The 15,453-nt window shown below is 45.7% G+C and overlaps 1 protein-coding gene across 3 annotated transcripts in view; it reads left to right on the plus strand.

Moving 5' to 3' along the window:
* abcg2a (ATP-binding cassette, sub-family G (WHITE), member 2a) overlaps positions 1 to 15,453 on the plus strand; it is a 64,071-nt gene that overhangs the window by 20,204 nt on the left and 28,414 nt on the right. For all 3 annotated transcript variants that reach the window (XR_013496346.1, XM_078204827.1, XM_078204926.1), the window contains exons 4-6: positions 3,918 to 4,070; positions 7,373 to 7,530; positions 12,211 to 12,362. Coding sequence is in view for 2 of the 3 variants with exons in the window: in XM_078204827.1 (XP_078060953.1) it covers positions 3,918 to 4,070; positions 7,373 to 7,530; positions 12,211 to 12,362 (463 nt within the window). In the remaining variant the exon portion in view is untranslated. The remainder of the gene's footprint in view (positions 1 to 3,917; positions 4,071 to 7,372; positions 7,531 to 12,210; positions 12,363 to 15,453) is intronic.

Below are 15,453 nucleotides of genomic sequence, written 5' to 3' on the forward strand. Positions count from 1 at the left end.
CAATTTTACCTCTTTCCCACCCATCCCCTTCCCCCCACATCATCATCTGTCTCAGCTTACCCTCTGATTTCAGCTTTTCTGCTGTTTGGCCATTCACACCCTCTATTCTCTCTACGGGCTGCCATTAGCAGCCCTTTCCCTTGTTTGTGTGGCTATGACTCATCTTTCATTCCCTCCCCCTGCAGTATAAATATCTCCCACTTTCAATGCCTTTTAGCTTTGACAAAGGGTCATCTGGACTCGAAATGTCAGCTCTTTTCTCTCCTTACAGATGCTGTCAGACCTGCTGAGATTTTCCAGCATTTTCTCTTTTGGTTTCAGATTCCAGCACCCGCAGTAATTTGCTTTTATCTGATTCTCTTTTGCTTTTATCTGATTCTCATGAGAATCCAGCTTTCTTCCAAACTCCAGGGAGTATCGTCCTAAACTGCCCAATCTCTCTTCATAAGACAAACCCCTCACCTCTGGAATCGATCCAGTGAACCTCCTCTGAACTGCCTCCAATGCCACTACATCCCTCCTCAAATGGGGGGACCAAAACTGTGCACAATATTCCAAGTGCGATCTCACAAATGCTTTGTACAGCAGCAGCAACACTTCACTTCTTTTATATTCAATCCCTTTAGCAATAAATACCAAGATTCCATTTGCTTTCCTTGTTACGTGCTGTACCTGCATACTAGATTTCTGTGACTCATGCACAAGGACACCCAGATCCCTCTGCACCAAAGCACTCCGAAGTCTCTTTCCATTTAAATAATAACTTGCCTTTCTATTTTTCCGATCAAAATGGATAAGCTCACACTTATCCACGTTAAACTCCATCTGCCACATTTTGCCCCATTGACTTAACCTACCCATATCCATTCGTAAATTTCTTATTTCCTCATTGCAACTTATTATCCCACCTATTTTAGTGTCATCTGCAAACCTGGCTATAGTACTTTCTATCCCTGCATCCACGTCATTAATATAGATTGTAAATAGTTGGGGCCCGAGGACTGAACTCTGTGGCACTCCGCTTGTTACATCTTGCCACTCAGAAAAAGACCCATTCATCCCGATTCTCTGCTTTCTGTCAGTTAGCCAATCCTCTATCCAAGCGAATAACTTGCCCCAACCCCATGTGATCTTACCTTGTGAATTAACCTTCTGAGCGACACCTTATCAAACACCTTCCTGATGTCCAAGTATTCGACATCTACAAGATCCCCATTATCCCCACGTGGCTTGATACATCTTTGAAGAACTCTAGCAAATTAGTCAAACATGATTTGCCTTCATAAAACCATGCTGACTCTGATGGATTACATTTTGACTTTCCAAATGTCCTGTTACTACTTCCTTAGTAATGGATTCTAACAACTTCTCAACAACAGATGTTTAGCTAATTGGCCTATAGTTTCCTACATTTTGCCTCCCTCCCTTTTTGAATAAGGACATTGTATTAGCATTTTTCCAATCCACCGGAACCATTTCCTCATCCAGGGAATTTTGGAATATTGTAACCAATGGATCCACTATTTCCACTGGGATGTTGGCCATCAGGTCAAAGAACAAACAAAGAGAACAAAGAACAATACAGCACAGGAACAGGCCCTTCGGCCCTCCAAGCCCGCGCCGCTCCCTGGTCCAAACTAGACCATTCTTTTGTATCCCTCCATTCCCACTCCGTTCATATGGCTGTCTAGATAAGTCTTAAACGTTCCCAGTGTGTCCGCCTCCACCACCTTGCCTGGCAGCGCATTCCAGGCCCCCACCACCCTCTGTGTAAAATATGTCCGTCTGATATCTGTGTTAAACCTCCCCCCCCCCCCCCCCTTCACTTTGAACCTATGACCCCTCGTGAACGTCACCACCGACCTGGGGAATAGCTTCCCACCGTTCACCCTATCTATGCCTTTCATAATTTTATACACCTCTATTAAGTCTCCCCTCATCCTCCGTCTTTCCAGGGAGAACAACCCCAGTTTCCCCAATCTCTCCTCATAACTAAGCCCCTCCATACCAGGTAACATCCTGGTAAACCTCCTCTGTACTCTCTCCAAAGCCTCCACGTCCTTCTGGTAGTGTGGCGACCAGAACTGGACGCAGTATTCCAGATGCGGCCGAACCAACGTTCTATACATCTGCAACATCAGACCCCAACTTTTATACTCTATGCCCCGTCCTATAAAGGCAAGCATGCCATATGCCTTCTTCACCACCTTCTCCACCTGTGACGTCACTTTCAAGGATCTGTGGACTTGCACACCCAGGTCCCACTGCGTATCTACACCCTTTATGGTTCTGCCATTTATCATATAGCTCCTCCCTACATTATTTCGACCAAAATGCATCACTTCGCATTTATCAGGATTGAACTCCATCTGCCATTTCCTTGCCCAAATTTCCAGCCTATCTATATCCTTCTGTAGCTTCTGACAATGCTCCTCACTATCTGCAAGTCCTGCCAGTTTTGTGTCGTCCGCAAACTTACTGATCACCCCAGTTGCACCTTCTTCCAGATCATTTATATAAATCACAAACAGCAGAGGTCCCAATACAGAGCCCTGCGGAACACCACTAGTCACAGGCCTCCAGCCGGAAAAAGACCCTTCCACTACCACCCTCTGTCTTCTGTGACCAAGCCAGTTCTCCACCCATCTAGCCACCTCCCCCTTTATCCCATGAGATCCAACCTTTTTCACCAGCCTACCATGAGGTCCTGGGGACTTGCCTGCCTTCAATCCCAATAGTTTCTTGAGTACTTTTTCCCAATGATGATGATTGTTCTAAGTTCCTTCCTTTCTATAACCTCTGCATTTTCTGTTGCTATTGGGATGGTAGCAGTGTCCCCCAAGCAAAATATTGTCTCTGCCATTTTTGAGTTCCCCATTATTAACTCCCCAGCCTGATCTTCCAACAGACCAACATTCACTTAAGCTACTCTCTTCCTCTTTATATACTTCTCGAAACTTTTGCTGTGTATTTGTATATTTTGTGCTAGGTTTCTTTCATAGTTTACCTTTATTATTGAAAGAAAAACAAGGAAGGTCGCCCCAGTGTCCTGGGAAAATATTTATCCTTTGGTCAACTTCAGACAGATTATCTGGTTATTTTCATTTTGCTGTTTGTGGGATTTCACTGTATGCAAATCGGCTGCGACAGTAACTAAGCTTCAGTGCACCTCATTGGCTGCAAAGCATTTTGGGACATGCTGAAGTTGCAAAATGCAAATCCTTTATCTTTATTCCTTCAATCTTGGAACAAAGGAACAGGAGGAAGCAATGAGTACTTCATATCTGTCCCCTCATTCAATAAGGTCATGGCCATTTACATCTGATTGAAAGGACAGCTTTCTACTGATCATTTCAAGATTTGCTTGAACTAACAGTAAGAAGTCTCACATCACCAGGTTTAAAGTTCACCAGATTAAAGTCCAACAGATTTATTTGGAGTCACGAGCTTTCGGAGCCCTGCCCCTTCATCAGGTGAGTGGAGGTTAGTTCACAGACACGGTATATATAGACAGAGACACAGTTGCAAGATAATTATGGATTAGAATGGGTGGAATGCGAGTCTTTACAGGTCATCAAGTTTTTGCAGGTGCAGACAGTGCGAGTGGAGAGAGGGATAATCACAGATTAAAGAGGTGTGAATTGTCTCAAGGCAGCATAGTTCGTGAGATTTTGCAAACCCCAGGCAGTATGGTGGGGGTTACAGATAGTGTGACATGAACCCGGTTGAGGCTGTCCTCATGCGTGCGGAGCTTGGCTCTCAGTTTCTGCTCGGCGATTCTGCGTTGTCGTGTGTGTTGAAGGCCGCCTTGGAGAACGCTTACCCGACATCTCTACATCATGAACGAATAATGATTTCTCACCTCTGGCTGCTGAATGCACGGCCTGTTTTCTTAATCTGAGTGTTCTGTTTTCCAGGATGACGTGGTCATGGGAACGCTCACAGTGAGAGAGAATTTCCAGTTTTCCGCGGCGCTGCGTTTGCCGAGGAGTATCCGCAACAGAGAGAAGAATGAAAGGATAGGGCAGGTCATTAAAGAACTCGGACTGACGAAAGTGGCAGACTCCAAGGTACAGGAGACTTTCTTGTCCTGTCTCCGGCTGAAATCTGAAACAGGATTCACCGACCCCGCGCCCCACCGGTCCCCCCAATAGTCAATGGGCCTTTGGTTGAGCTGCCCAATCTCCCGCCACTTTATGTCCCTATTTTCTTGTGAAATACTTAATGGGCCAGAATTGGACGGAAGCGAAGTTGAGGCTCCCACCATTGTCAGTGTGCAAGACCCGCCTCCAGAAACTTGCTGCGAGAAAGAGAGATGCAGTGGATTGCGATTCACTGCTAATCGCTGGAAGCTCTGAGGCTTGAGGTTCTCAGTTAAAAAACAACAAGTGAGCATCTGCCCAGAGTCTTTCCCCATTGGGTGCCAGGAAACTGATGCATTTGCACCATTAGTATGAGTTAATCTTACTGCAGTCCTTTAGGGCTGGTTAGTTAAAGTTTGCTAACTAACGCTCTTAATTACATGATTTATGGGCCTGAGGGGCGACACGGTGGCACAGTGGTTAGCACTGCTGCCTCACAGCACCAGAGACCCGGGTTCAATTCCCAGCTTGGGATGGCTGTTTGCACATTCTCCCCGTGTCTGCGTGGGTTTCCTCCGGATGCTGCGGTTTCCTCCCACAATCCAAAGATGAGCAGGTTAGGTTGATTGGCCGTGCTAAGTTGACCCGAGTGTCAGGGGGATTGTAAGAGTGAATATGTAGGGTTACCGGAATAGGGCATGGGTGGGATTGTGGGCAGTGCACACTCATTGGGCCGAATCCATCGGGCGGCACGGTAGCACAGTGGTTAGCACTGCTGCTTCACAGCTCCAGGGTCCCGGGTTCGATTCCCGGCTCGGGTCACTGTCTGTGTGGAGTTTGCACATTCTCCTCGTGTCTGCGTGGGTTTCCTCTGGGTGCTCCGGTTTCCTCCCACAGTCCAAAGATGTGCGGGTTAGGTTGATTGGCCAGGTTAAAAAATTGCCCCTTAGAGTCCTGGGATGTGTAGGTTAGAGGGATTAGCGGGTAAAATATGTGGGGGTAGGGCCTGGGTGGGATTGTGGTCGGTGCAGACTCGATGGGCCGAATGGCCTCCTTCTGCACTGTAGGGTTTCTATGATTTCTATGAATGGCCGCCTTTTGCACTGTAGGGATTCCATTCTATGATTCTATGATGTGAAATTCAAACCTTGCCAACCCAAAGGTGATGGCCTAGTGATATTATCACTAGACTGTTAATCTGGAAACTTAGCTGATGTTCTGGGGACCTGGGTTCGAATCCCACCACGACAGATGACGGAGTTGGAATTCAATAAAAATATCTTTGATTTATTATTGTCACATATATTGGGATACAGTGAAAAGTATTCCTTGCGCGCTATACAGACAAAGCATACCATTCATAGAGAAGGAAAAGAGAGAGTGCAGTTACAGTCATAGTTAGGGTGTAGAGAAAGATCAACTTAATGCGAGGTAGGTCCATTCAAAAGTCTGGCAGCAGGGAAGAAACTGTTCTTGAGATCTGAATCTGGAATTAAGAATCTACTGATGACCATGAAACCATCGTTGATTGTCAGAAAACCCATCTGGTTCACAAATGTTCTTTAGGGAAGGAAATCTGCCGTCCTTACCCGGTCTGGCCTACATGTGACTCCAGAGCCACAGTTGACTTTCAACTGCCCTCGGGCAACTAGGGATGGGCAATAAATGCTGGCCAGCCAGTGACGCCCATGTTCCAGGAATGAACAAAAAAAGGGAACAATTTAAATAATGGATCTCATGCCTCCAAGTAGTAAATTGTTCCTAGAGGTCTTTTCAAATTTTTAAATGTAGCTTTTCCCTTCTTAATCTAATTTTTCATTCACTCTATTTGTTTATCTTTTTATATTGGATTTGATTCCAATTCGCCTATTTTCCTGCACCCATATTCTAAAACTCTGGAATTCCTTCTCTAAGAGCTGTGTAGGAGCACTTTCACCCCACTATCTGAACAGGTTCACCCGCGTCTCCTGGACAGTTAGCGATGGGCAATAAATACTACCCTTGGCCAGCAGCGCCCATCTGCTGTGAATGAATTTGAGAAATAGCAGGGGTAAATCTCTGAGAATCATCCTTCTTGTCGAAACTCAGCCGAAGCCTAGTTTCCCGTCACCAACACCCTTTATTGGGCACCAAAGGAAAGGTGACTCCCACGGCTTACAATCAGGTAGTCTTCACCCCGGGACCTACAACCCCGCTTCGGGGAAAGTCCCAAACTCCCCCCCCCCCCCCACTGGCTTCTTCTGATTGGACGAGCCTCCACTCACTCAATAAGGCCACCTGTACTTCACAAAGCCCCCAGAGAGATCTGTTAATAATCCCCCCCACACCCCATGGTCATCATAACAATTCTGAAATAGTTTTATCTTTTTGTCTGAATTTTGTGTTCAGCAGCATGGTGGATGTTAATGGTGGAATAAAAGACTTTGTGTTCCAGGCACTCAGCCTCAGCATCAAGTACAACATGATTTGAGACTCGGCTAAAGTCTCTCTGCTCTATTCTAACCTTAGCTACAACCTGGAGGGAGGTGTTGGTTCTGACTCGGTAACGCTCTGGACTGTGCCTGAAGATTGTGGGCTCAAGCCACACCCTAGAGACTTGAGCACCACAGACTAGACTGACACCCCCACCGTAGCGCGACCACCCCCACCGTAGGGTTGACACTCCCTCGGTAGGGTTGACACTCCCTCGGTAGGGTTGACACTCCCTCGGTAGTGCTGACAGTGCTGCACAGTCACAAGTACCTTCTTTTGTATGAGGTGTTAAAGTGAGGCCTTGTGTGCCAACTCTAAGGTGGATGTAATAGATCCCACAGCCACTATTTCTAAGAGGAACGGGGTTCTCCCTGGTGTCCTGCCCAATGGATAGAACTTTGGTCTCTGAGGGAAAGTGGAGTTGAGGCAGAAGATTAACCATGGACAGCTCATGGTCTTATGTTCTTAACAGCTGTTCATTTAAAAAAATTCATTTGTGAGACACGGGCGTCGCTGGCTGGGCCAGCATTTATTGCCCAACCCTCGTTGCCCTTGAACTGAGTGGCTTGCAAGTCCATTTCCGAGGGCAGTTGAGTGTCAACCACATTGCTGTGGCTCTGGAGTCACATGTGGGCCAGACCAGATAGGGACGGCAGATTGCCTTCCCTAAAGGGAACCAGACGGGTTGTGAAAGGTGTAGTGGTGTTGTGTGATTTTTATTTTGTGTGTGGTCGGTTTGCATGGCGCAGTTCCCATTGGCTGCCCTCTGGCGCAGTGAACTCTCTCAATAACATTCCCTTCCTTTGTGTTTAAAACAGGTGGGAACCATGTTTATTCGGGGAGTGTCTGGCGGCGAGCGAAAGAGGACAAATATTGGAATGGAATTGATCATTGATCCATCTGTTTTGTTCTTGGATGAACCAACCACGGGCCTGGATGCGAGCACGGCCCTCGCTGTGCTTATGCTGCTGCAAAGGTGTCTTCATGTAGCCCGTCAGTTAAGTTTTAGCAAAAGCAAAAATACTGAGGAGACTGGACACCGGAAATAAAAACGGAAGAATGTTTGCAGAGAATACACTCAGCAGGTCAGGCAGCATCTGTAGCGAGAGAAGCAGAGCTGGGTGGGTGGGGAATGTTCTGGCCTCCCTGCGGAGTTTCTCGGGGTGGAGGTGGTACACCGCTTGCCGCTGCAGGATCTTCTGATCCCGTTGCTGCCAATAGAATTTCCCATTGACTGCACCCCAGTCATGGGGGAGGTAATGGAACGAGTAAAGAAGCAAATAAGACCGTAAGGCGTAAGAGCAGAATTAGGCCACTCGGCCCATCGAGTCTGCTCCGCCATTCAATCATGGCTGATATTTTTCTCATCCCCATTCTCCTGTCTTTTCCCCATAACCCCTGATCCCCTTATTAATCAAGAACCTATCTATCTCTGTCTTAAAGACACTCAATGACCCGGCCTCCATAATCTTCTGCGGCAAAAAGTTCCACAGATTCACCACTCTCTGGCTGAAGAAATTCCTCCTAATCTCTGTTTTAAAGGATCGTCCCTTTAGCCTGAGGTTGTGCCCTCTGGTTCTAGTTTTTCCTACTCGTGGAAACATCCTCTCCATGTCCACTCTATCCAGGCCTTGCAATATCCTTTTAAACTCCAATGAGTACAGACCCAGAGTCCTCAACCGTTCCTCATACAACAACCCCTTCATTCCAGGGATTATTCTTGTCAACCTCCTCTGGACCCTTTACAAGGCCAGCACATCCTTCCTTAGATATGGAGTCCATATGAGCAAATGATCAGTCTGGAGAAGGTCTAAATGGGAAATGTTTTTATGCATTTGTGGGACATGTGCGTTGCTGGCTGGCCAGCGTTTATTGCCCATCCCTAGTTTCCCTTGGAGGGCAGTTGAGTGTCAACCACATAGCTGTGGATCTGGAGTCACATGTAGGCCAGACCAGGTAAGGACGGTAGATTTCCTTCCCTAAAGGACATTAGTGAACCAGATGGGTTTTCCCGACAATTGACAATGGTTTCATGGTCATCAGCAGATTCTTAATTCCAGATTTTTTTTATTGAATTCAAATTCCACCATCTGCCGTGGCGGGGTTCGAACCCGTGTCCCCAGAACATTAGCTGAGTTTCTGGATTAATAGTCGAGCGGTAATACCACTAGGCCATCGCCTCCCCTAATCTACGGTGGGGATGCACTGTCGGCAGGACCAGAGGATCCCGCAGACATGAACAGCTGGAACATTCTACCCAATGTTTCAGGTCGTTGACCTTGCACCAGGACTGGACGAAGTTGGAGATGTAACTGGATTTACGCAAGTGCAGAGGCTGGGAAAGGTGCAGAGCGGACAGAGAACAAGAAGGGAAGGCAGGAGAGATTAAATGATTGAAGGGACACTGATGCAAAGAAAAATGGGGGATAATGGAATAAGAAATGAGCAAATGATCAGTCTAAATGGGAAAAACAAGATCATTCTCTGGTGTCCGAAAAAATGTGAATCGTGATTAGACTTGAAATGATTGAAATCATTTTTTATGTTGGCAAATTTATAACCTGAGATCTTTTATATCACTCTCCAGAACCTCATTGTTTCTTTAAGTGCGGGAAGAAAATATTATAGAATTTCTCGGGAGCTTTTAGTGTTTTTAATGGAATCTCACATAAGGTGTAATTTTGCTTGTGTTTTGGAAGTTATTTTTGAGGACTATAAGGATATAGCAACATGGTGCTTCAGAGCAGGAGTAAGCCATTCAGTTTTCCAGACCCTTTAAAGCATTAAAGCTGAAACTACAAGCACTTGAAACTTCATAACCTCATGTAAACAAACACTGTGCAATTGCCAGTAGAGACCAAGGAGCAAGAGCTGTCAGTCAAACAATGTTTTCCTTGGGACCCAGTTGTTTCAACAGACGAATAGATGCCTTGCTCTTAGCCAATCCTCATTGATGGTTAGTTACACAAAATTGATACTTTAAAGGGTCTGAATATTTGGCTGCTCTGTTGGCCTGTAGCAAAAGGATTGTTTCAAGAAAGTGGATTATTTTAAAAGTATTTTACACATTCTATTATCACTATATAGTTCATTGGTTCTATAGAGTTTATAGTGGGTGAATGGGTATGGAAGTATCATGGTTTGCAATGGGGGGGGGGTATGAGGGACCATATGGAGTGAGTGGAGGGGTATGAGGTGGCATGGATGGGGCATTGGGCATGTGTGGGAGTTTTAAGGTGGGGGAGTTTGTCTCGAGGGCCTTGTTTCATTATAACTGGGATGAAGTCCCACAGCACCGAGGTGGACCAAGAACCAGCCCGTATCTGTACCCAGCAACCCCTATAACTGCCTTCAAATTATTTCCTGGGTTGGCTGGCCCTACAACAGCTCCCAACTTGTGCTATGGAAGCCTTGGCTTTGCGCTACTTTACCCCCACCCCCCAGGTAGACCAGGCCGAGTAGGGAATTTCCTGCACTCCTGTTCCCTGTCCTGAGGGTGAAAATCCAGCTCCTAATGCTTGGTGGTCCTTATGGAGCAGGTCAAACCTAACACAAATTACAACAACTGCAATGATCAAAGAGTAGTTAAAAGGACAGAAGAATATCACCCTGTCATTCATTTTGAGTAGCGTTGTAACCACACTCTCTTCTGTACCTTTACTTCTTCTACTGACTCCTTACAATCACCGGAATGATCCAGAAAGCAGTCATTTCCATTCATTGAACTACTTTCTAATTGCTATCACCACAGTTCAAGCTGATTGGATCTTGACATGGTTACCCTGATAAAAGCAGCTTCAACATTTAGATCAAGGATTCTCACTTCGGTGTGTACATGACTTTGGCACAAAGTGTTTGATCAGAGTTAAATATTGATGAATATCAATTATTCACAATGGGTGTGACCTTCCTCAAATATTGTACCTTCCCCACACACACACACACACACACTCTTCACACATTCTGCCCCTTTCTCACGACTCCCGGTACTTTCACATGACGTAGATATCTGTGGAATTTACAGCACAGAAACAGGTTGTCCCGTCCCAGTTGGTGTTGGTACGCCACGAGAGCCTCCTCACCTCCCCACATCTCACCCTAACAACGTATCTTTCCACTCCATTTACCTTGTTTTTATCCCCTTTACGGTGTCAATACCACTCGCCTCAGTTAATCGCTGTGGTGTGGAGTCCACATTCTCACTGCTCTCTGAGTAAAGACGTCCCTGCTGAACTTCCTTTGACCATTTCTGTGTGTTTAAATATTCCTCATTTCTGTTCTGTCAGAGAACCATGGAACGTAAGGGCCTCACACACAATGGAGGCAGAGAACAGGAAGGAATAGCTGTCTGATATCCCTCCAGCCTGTAACCAAATTCTGAGAGGGAAGATGTTAACTTTTGTCTTCTTCCCACCTGCCTCACTCAGTTAGGAAATTAAATTTTAAGTTGTACGTGGCAAACAACCCATGCCCCTTTCCCTTCCCTCCCTATCTCTGTACCCTCCACCAGCCCTCCAATCAGTGCAGAAGGAGGCCATTTGGCCCATCAAGTCTGCACTGACAACAATCCCACCCAAGCCCTATCCTTGTAACCCCACATAATCCCCCTGACGCTAAGGAGAAATCCCACCCAGACCTGTTCCCCATAACCTCAAGTATTTACCCTGCTAATCCCCCTAACCTGCACATGTTGGGACACTAAGGGGCAGTTTAGCATGGCCTAACCTACACATCTTTGGAGCGTGGGGGGAAACCGGAGCACCGAGAGGAAACCCACGCAGACAATGTGCAAACTCCACACAGACAGTGACCCGAGGCCTTTGAGATCTTTTTGAGAGTTCTGCGCTCCTTCAGTTCTGGCATTCAGAGCTCCACCATTGGCAATTGTGCCATCAGCTGCCTGGGCCCTTTGCTCTGCAACTCCATCCCTACACTGCTGCACCTCTCTACATCTCTCCCCTTTATAATGGTCCTTAAAACCAACCTCTTTGACCAAGTTAAAAGCAAATTACTGCGGGTGCTGGAATCTGAAACCAAAAGAGAAAATGCTGGAAAATCTCAGCAGGTCTGGCAGCATCTGTAAGGAGAGAAAAGAGCTGACGTTTCGAGTCCAGATGACCCTTTGTCAAAGCTGAAAGGGATGGAAAGTGGGAGATATTTATACTGCAGGGGGAGGGAATGAAAGATGAGTCATAGCCACACAAACAAGGGGAAAGGCTGCTAATGGCAGCTCATAGAGAGAATAAAGGGTGTGAATGGCCAAACGGCAGAGAAGCTGAAATCAGAGGGTAAACTGTGACAGATAAAGATGTGTTTTTTTGTATTGAGATGGGGATGTAAAGTTACACGACCTGCTGAGAATGTCCAGCATTTTCTCTTTTGGTCTCTTTGACTTAAGTTTTTTTGTCATCTGACCGAATAACTCCCCACATGGTTCAGTGTCAAATTTTATTATATAATCATTCCTTAATACGTTAAGAGCAGTGTATAAATGAAAGTTCTTGTTAGATGTTTCAAACTGAACAGCTGTTTAAAGCCATCTAAACGTTCCTCACATAGTGAAGCTTGCCCAATAACTTGAGGTCGGAGACATTTATTGTCGATGGCTTGGATTAAAATTTGTCGCAATATTTACTTTTGGTATTTTTCTTTTTAGGATGTCAAGAAAAGGTAAAACGATTATCTTCTCAATCCACCAGCCCAGGTATTCTATATTTAAGCTGTTTGGCAGCATGACGCTTCTGGCTAGCGGCAGATTGGTTTTCCATGGTCCAGCTTCAGAGGCACTGGACTATTTCTCCGGAATCGGTGAGTGTGTGTAAATGAGTTACTGTCTGTGGGTTATTGCTGGGATTCCAGTTTTAAAAGGCAATATCTTGGTGTAAAATACTGAGGAGATCCACTTGCTGCAACATCCCATTCCAGTTCAGTCCTGTGGTAAATTTAAAAATAAACTCTTGCATTTCTTGTAGAACCTTCCATATGAACAGATGGACATGCTCATTAGGAGCAGGAATAGGCAATTCGACCCCTCTAGCCTGTTCCGCCAATCCGTAAGATCATGGCTGATTTAATTGTGGCCTCAACTCCACATTCCCACCTACCCTTCGCTAGGCCCTTCGCTCTGCAACTCCATCCCTACACTGCTGCACCCCTCTACATCTCTCCCCTTTCACTCCTTTGTTCGTCAAGACAAAGAACAAAGAAAATTACAGCACAGGAACAGGCCCTTCGGCCCTCCAAGCCTGCACCGACCATGCTGCCCGACTGAACTAAAACCCCCTACCCTTCCAGGGACCGTATCCCTCCATTCCCATCCTATTCATGTATTTGTCCAGACGCCCCTTAAAACTCACTATCATAGCTGCTTCCACTACCTCCCCCGGCAGTGAGTTCCAGAGACTCACCACTCTCTGTGTAAAAAATCTGCCTCATACATCTCCTTTAAACCTTGTCCCTCGCACCTTAAACCTATGCCCCTTAGTAATTGACTCTTCCACCCTGGGAAAAAGCTTCTGACTATCCACTCTGTCCGTGCCTCTCATAATCTTGTAGACTTCTATCAGGTCGCCCCCTCAACCTCCGTCGCTCTAGTGAGAACAAACCAAGTTTTTCTAACCTCTCCTCATAGCTAATGCCCTCCCATACCAGGCAACATCCTGGTAAATCTTTTCTGTACCCTCTCCAAAGCCTTCGCATCCTTCTGGTAGTGTAACGACCAGAATTGAACGCTATATTCCAAGTGCGGCCTAACTAAGGTTCTATAAAGCTGCAGCATGACTTGCCAATTTTTAAACTCAATGCCCTGGCCGATGAAGGCAAGCATGCCTTATGCCTTCTTGACTACCTTCTCCACCTGCGTTGCCACTTTCAGTGACCTGTGTACCTGTACACCCAGATCCCTCTGCCTATCAATACTCTTAAAGGTTCTGCCATTTACTGTATATTTCCTATCTGTATTAGACCTTCCAAAATGCATGGCCTCACATTTATCCGGATTAAACCCCATCTGCCACCTCTCCGCCCAAGTCTCCAACCGATCTATATCCTGCTGTATCCTCTGATGGTCCTCATCGCTATCCGCAAATCCACCAACCTTTGTGTCGTCCGCAAACTTACTAATCAATCCAGTTACATTTTCCTCCAAATCATTTATATATATATATTACAAACAGACCTCTGCCTTAATATTCAATGGCCCCTGACTCCACAACTCTCCAGGGAAGAGAGTTCCAAAGACTGACAACGCTCTGAGATAAATAATTTCTCCTCAACTCTGCCTTAATTGGCAGACCCCTTATTTTTAAACTGTGTCCCCCCCCACCCCCCCCCCGCCAAACCTCCCAGCATCCTCCTGTCAAGTCCCCTCAGGATCTTATCTGTTTCAGTAAGATCACCTCTCATTCTTCTGAACTCCAATGGATACAGACCCAGCCTGTCCTCATAAAATAACCCCCACATCCCAGATATCGGAGCGAACCTCCCCTGAATTGCTTCTAACACATTTTTGTATAATTTCTTAGATACAGAGACCAAAATTGTACACAGTACTCGTCAGGATGTGGTCTCACCAGCGCCCTAAACAACTGTAGAATAACCTCCCTACTTTTATATTCCATTCCCCTTGCAATAAACACCAACATTCCATTTCCCTTCCTAATCACTTGCTGTACCTGCAGACTAACCTTTTGTGATTCATGCACCAGGATACCCAGATCCCTCTGTACCTCAGAGTTCTGCAATCTCTCTCCATTTAAATAGTATATTGCTTTTCTATTCTATTTGCCAAAATGGACAAGTTTGCATTTATCCGCATTATACTCCATCTGCCAAATTTTTGCCCACTCACTAAACCTGTCTATGTCCCTTTGCAGATTCCATATATCCTCTTTGCAACTTACTCTCCTACCTATCTTATTTAGCAACCTTACATTCACTCCCTTCATCCATATCATTGATATAAATTGTAAACAGCTGGTTCCCTAGCATTGATCACTCTGACACTCCACTCATCACATCTTGCCCAACCTGAGAATGACCCATTTATGCCTACTCTTTGTCCCCTGTTAGCTAACCAATCACCTATCCATGCTAATATGTTACCCCTGACACAACAGATTCTCATTTTGCATAGTAGCCTTTCATGTGACAACTTGTCAAATGTCTTCTGGAAATCTAAGTAGAGTACATCCACAAGTTCCCCTTTATCCATGTTGCTTGTTACTTCCTCAAAGAACTCTAGTAAGTTAGTCACACCTGATTTTCCCCTCTCAAAACCATGTTGACTCTGCCTGATTGCATTGTGAATTTCGAAGTGCCCTCATAACCTCAGGACATCCCAAAGAACTTTACAGCCAATGAAGTGTCGTCACTGTTGTAAATGCAACAACCAATTTGCGCACAGCAAGCTCCCACAAACAGCAATGTGATAAGGAGCAGAGGATCTGTTTTTGTAATGTTGACTGAATGATAAATGTTGGCCAGGATACCAGGAAGAACTAACCTACACTTCTCCAAAATAGTGCCATAGGTCTTTACATGTCCCTGAGAGAATATACAGTTTAATATCTCATCTGAAAGATGGCTGAGAGTCGCTCAGTACTATGTTGGGGTATCAGCCTGGATTTTTATGCCTAACTCCTGGAACCCACAACTTTGTGACTCCAAGATGAGTGTGCTACCAGCTGTACCAGAGCTGACAACTTAGCTGTAATCTGCCAGGTCACTGTTATAAAAATATAATGGCCCAAAATACACTGGGAAAATAATAGCGGGGATGGTGTATAATTCAAAACTGAATTGTTAGAGTCTTCTATTGGATTCATAGATCATAGAATCCCCACAGTGCAGAAGGAGGCCATTCAGCCCATCAAGTCTGCGCCGACCACAATCCCACCCA

This window comes from Mustelus asterias, chromosome 1, assembly GCF_964213995.1.
Source record: "Mustelus asterias chromosome 1, sMusAst1.hap1.1, whole genome shotgun sequence".
NCBI lineage: Eukaryota > Metazoa > Chordata > Chondrichthyes > Carcharhiniformes > Triakidae > Mustelus > Mustelus asterias.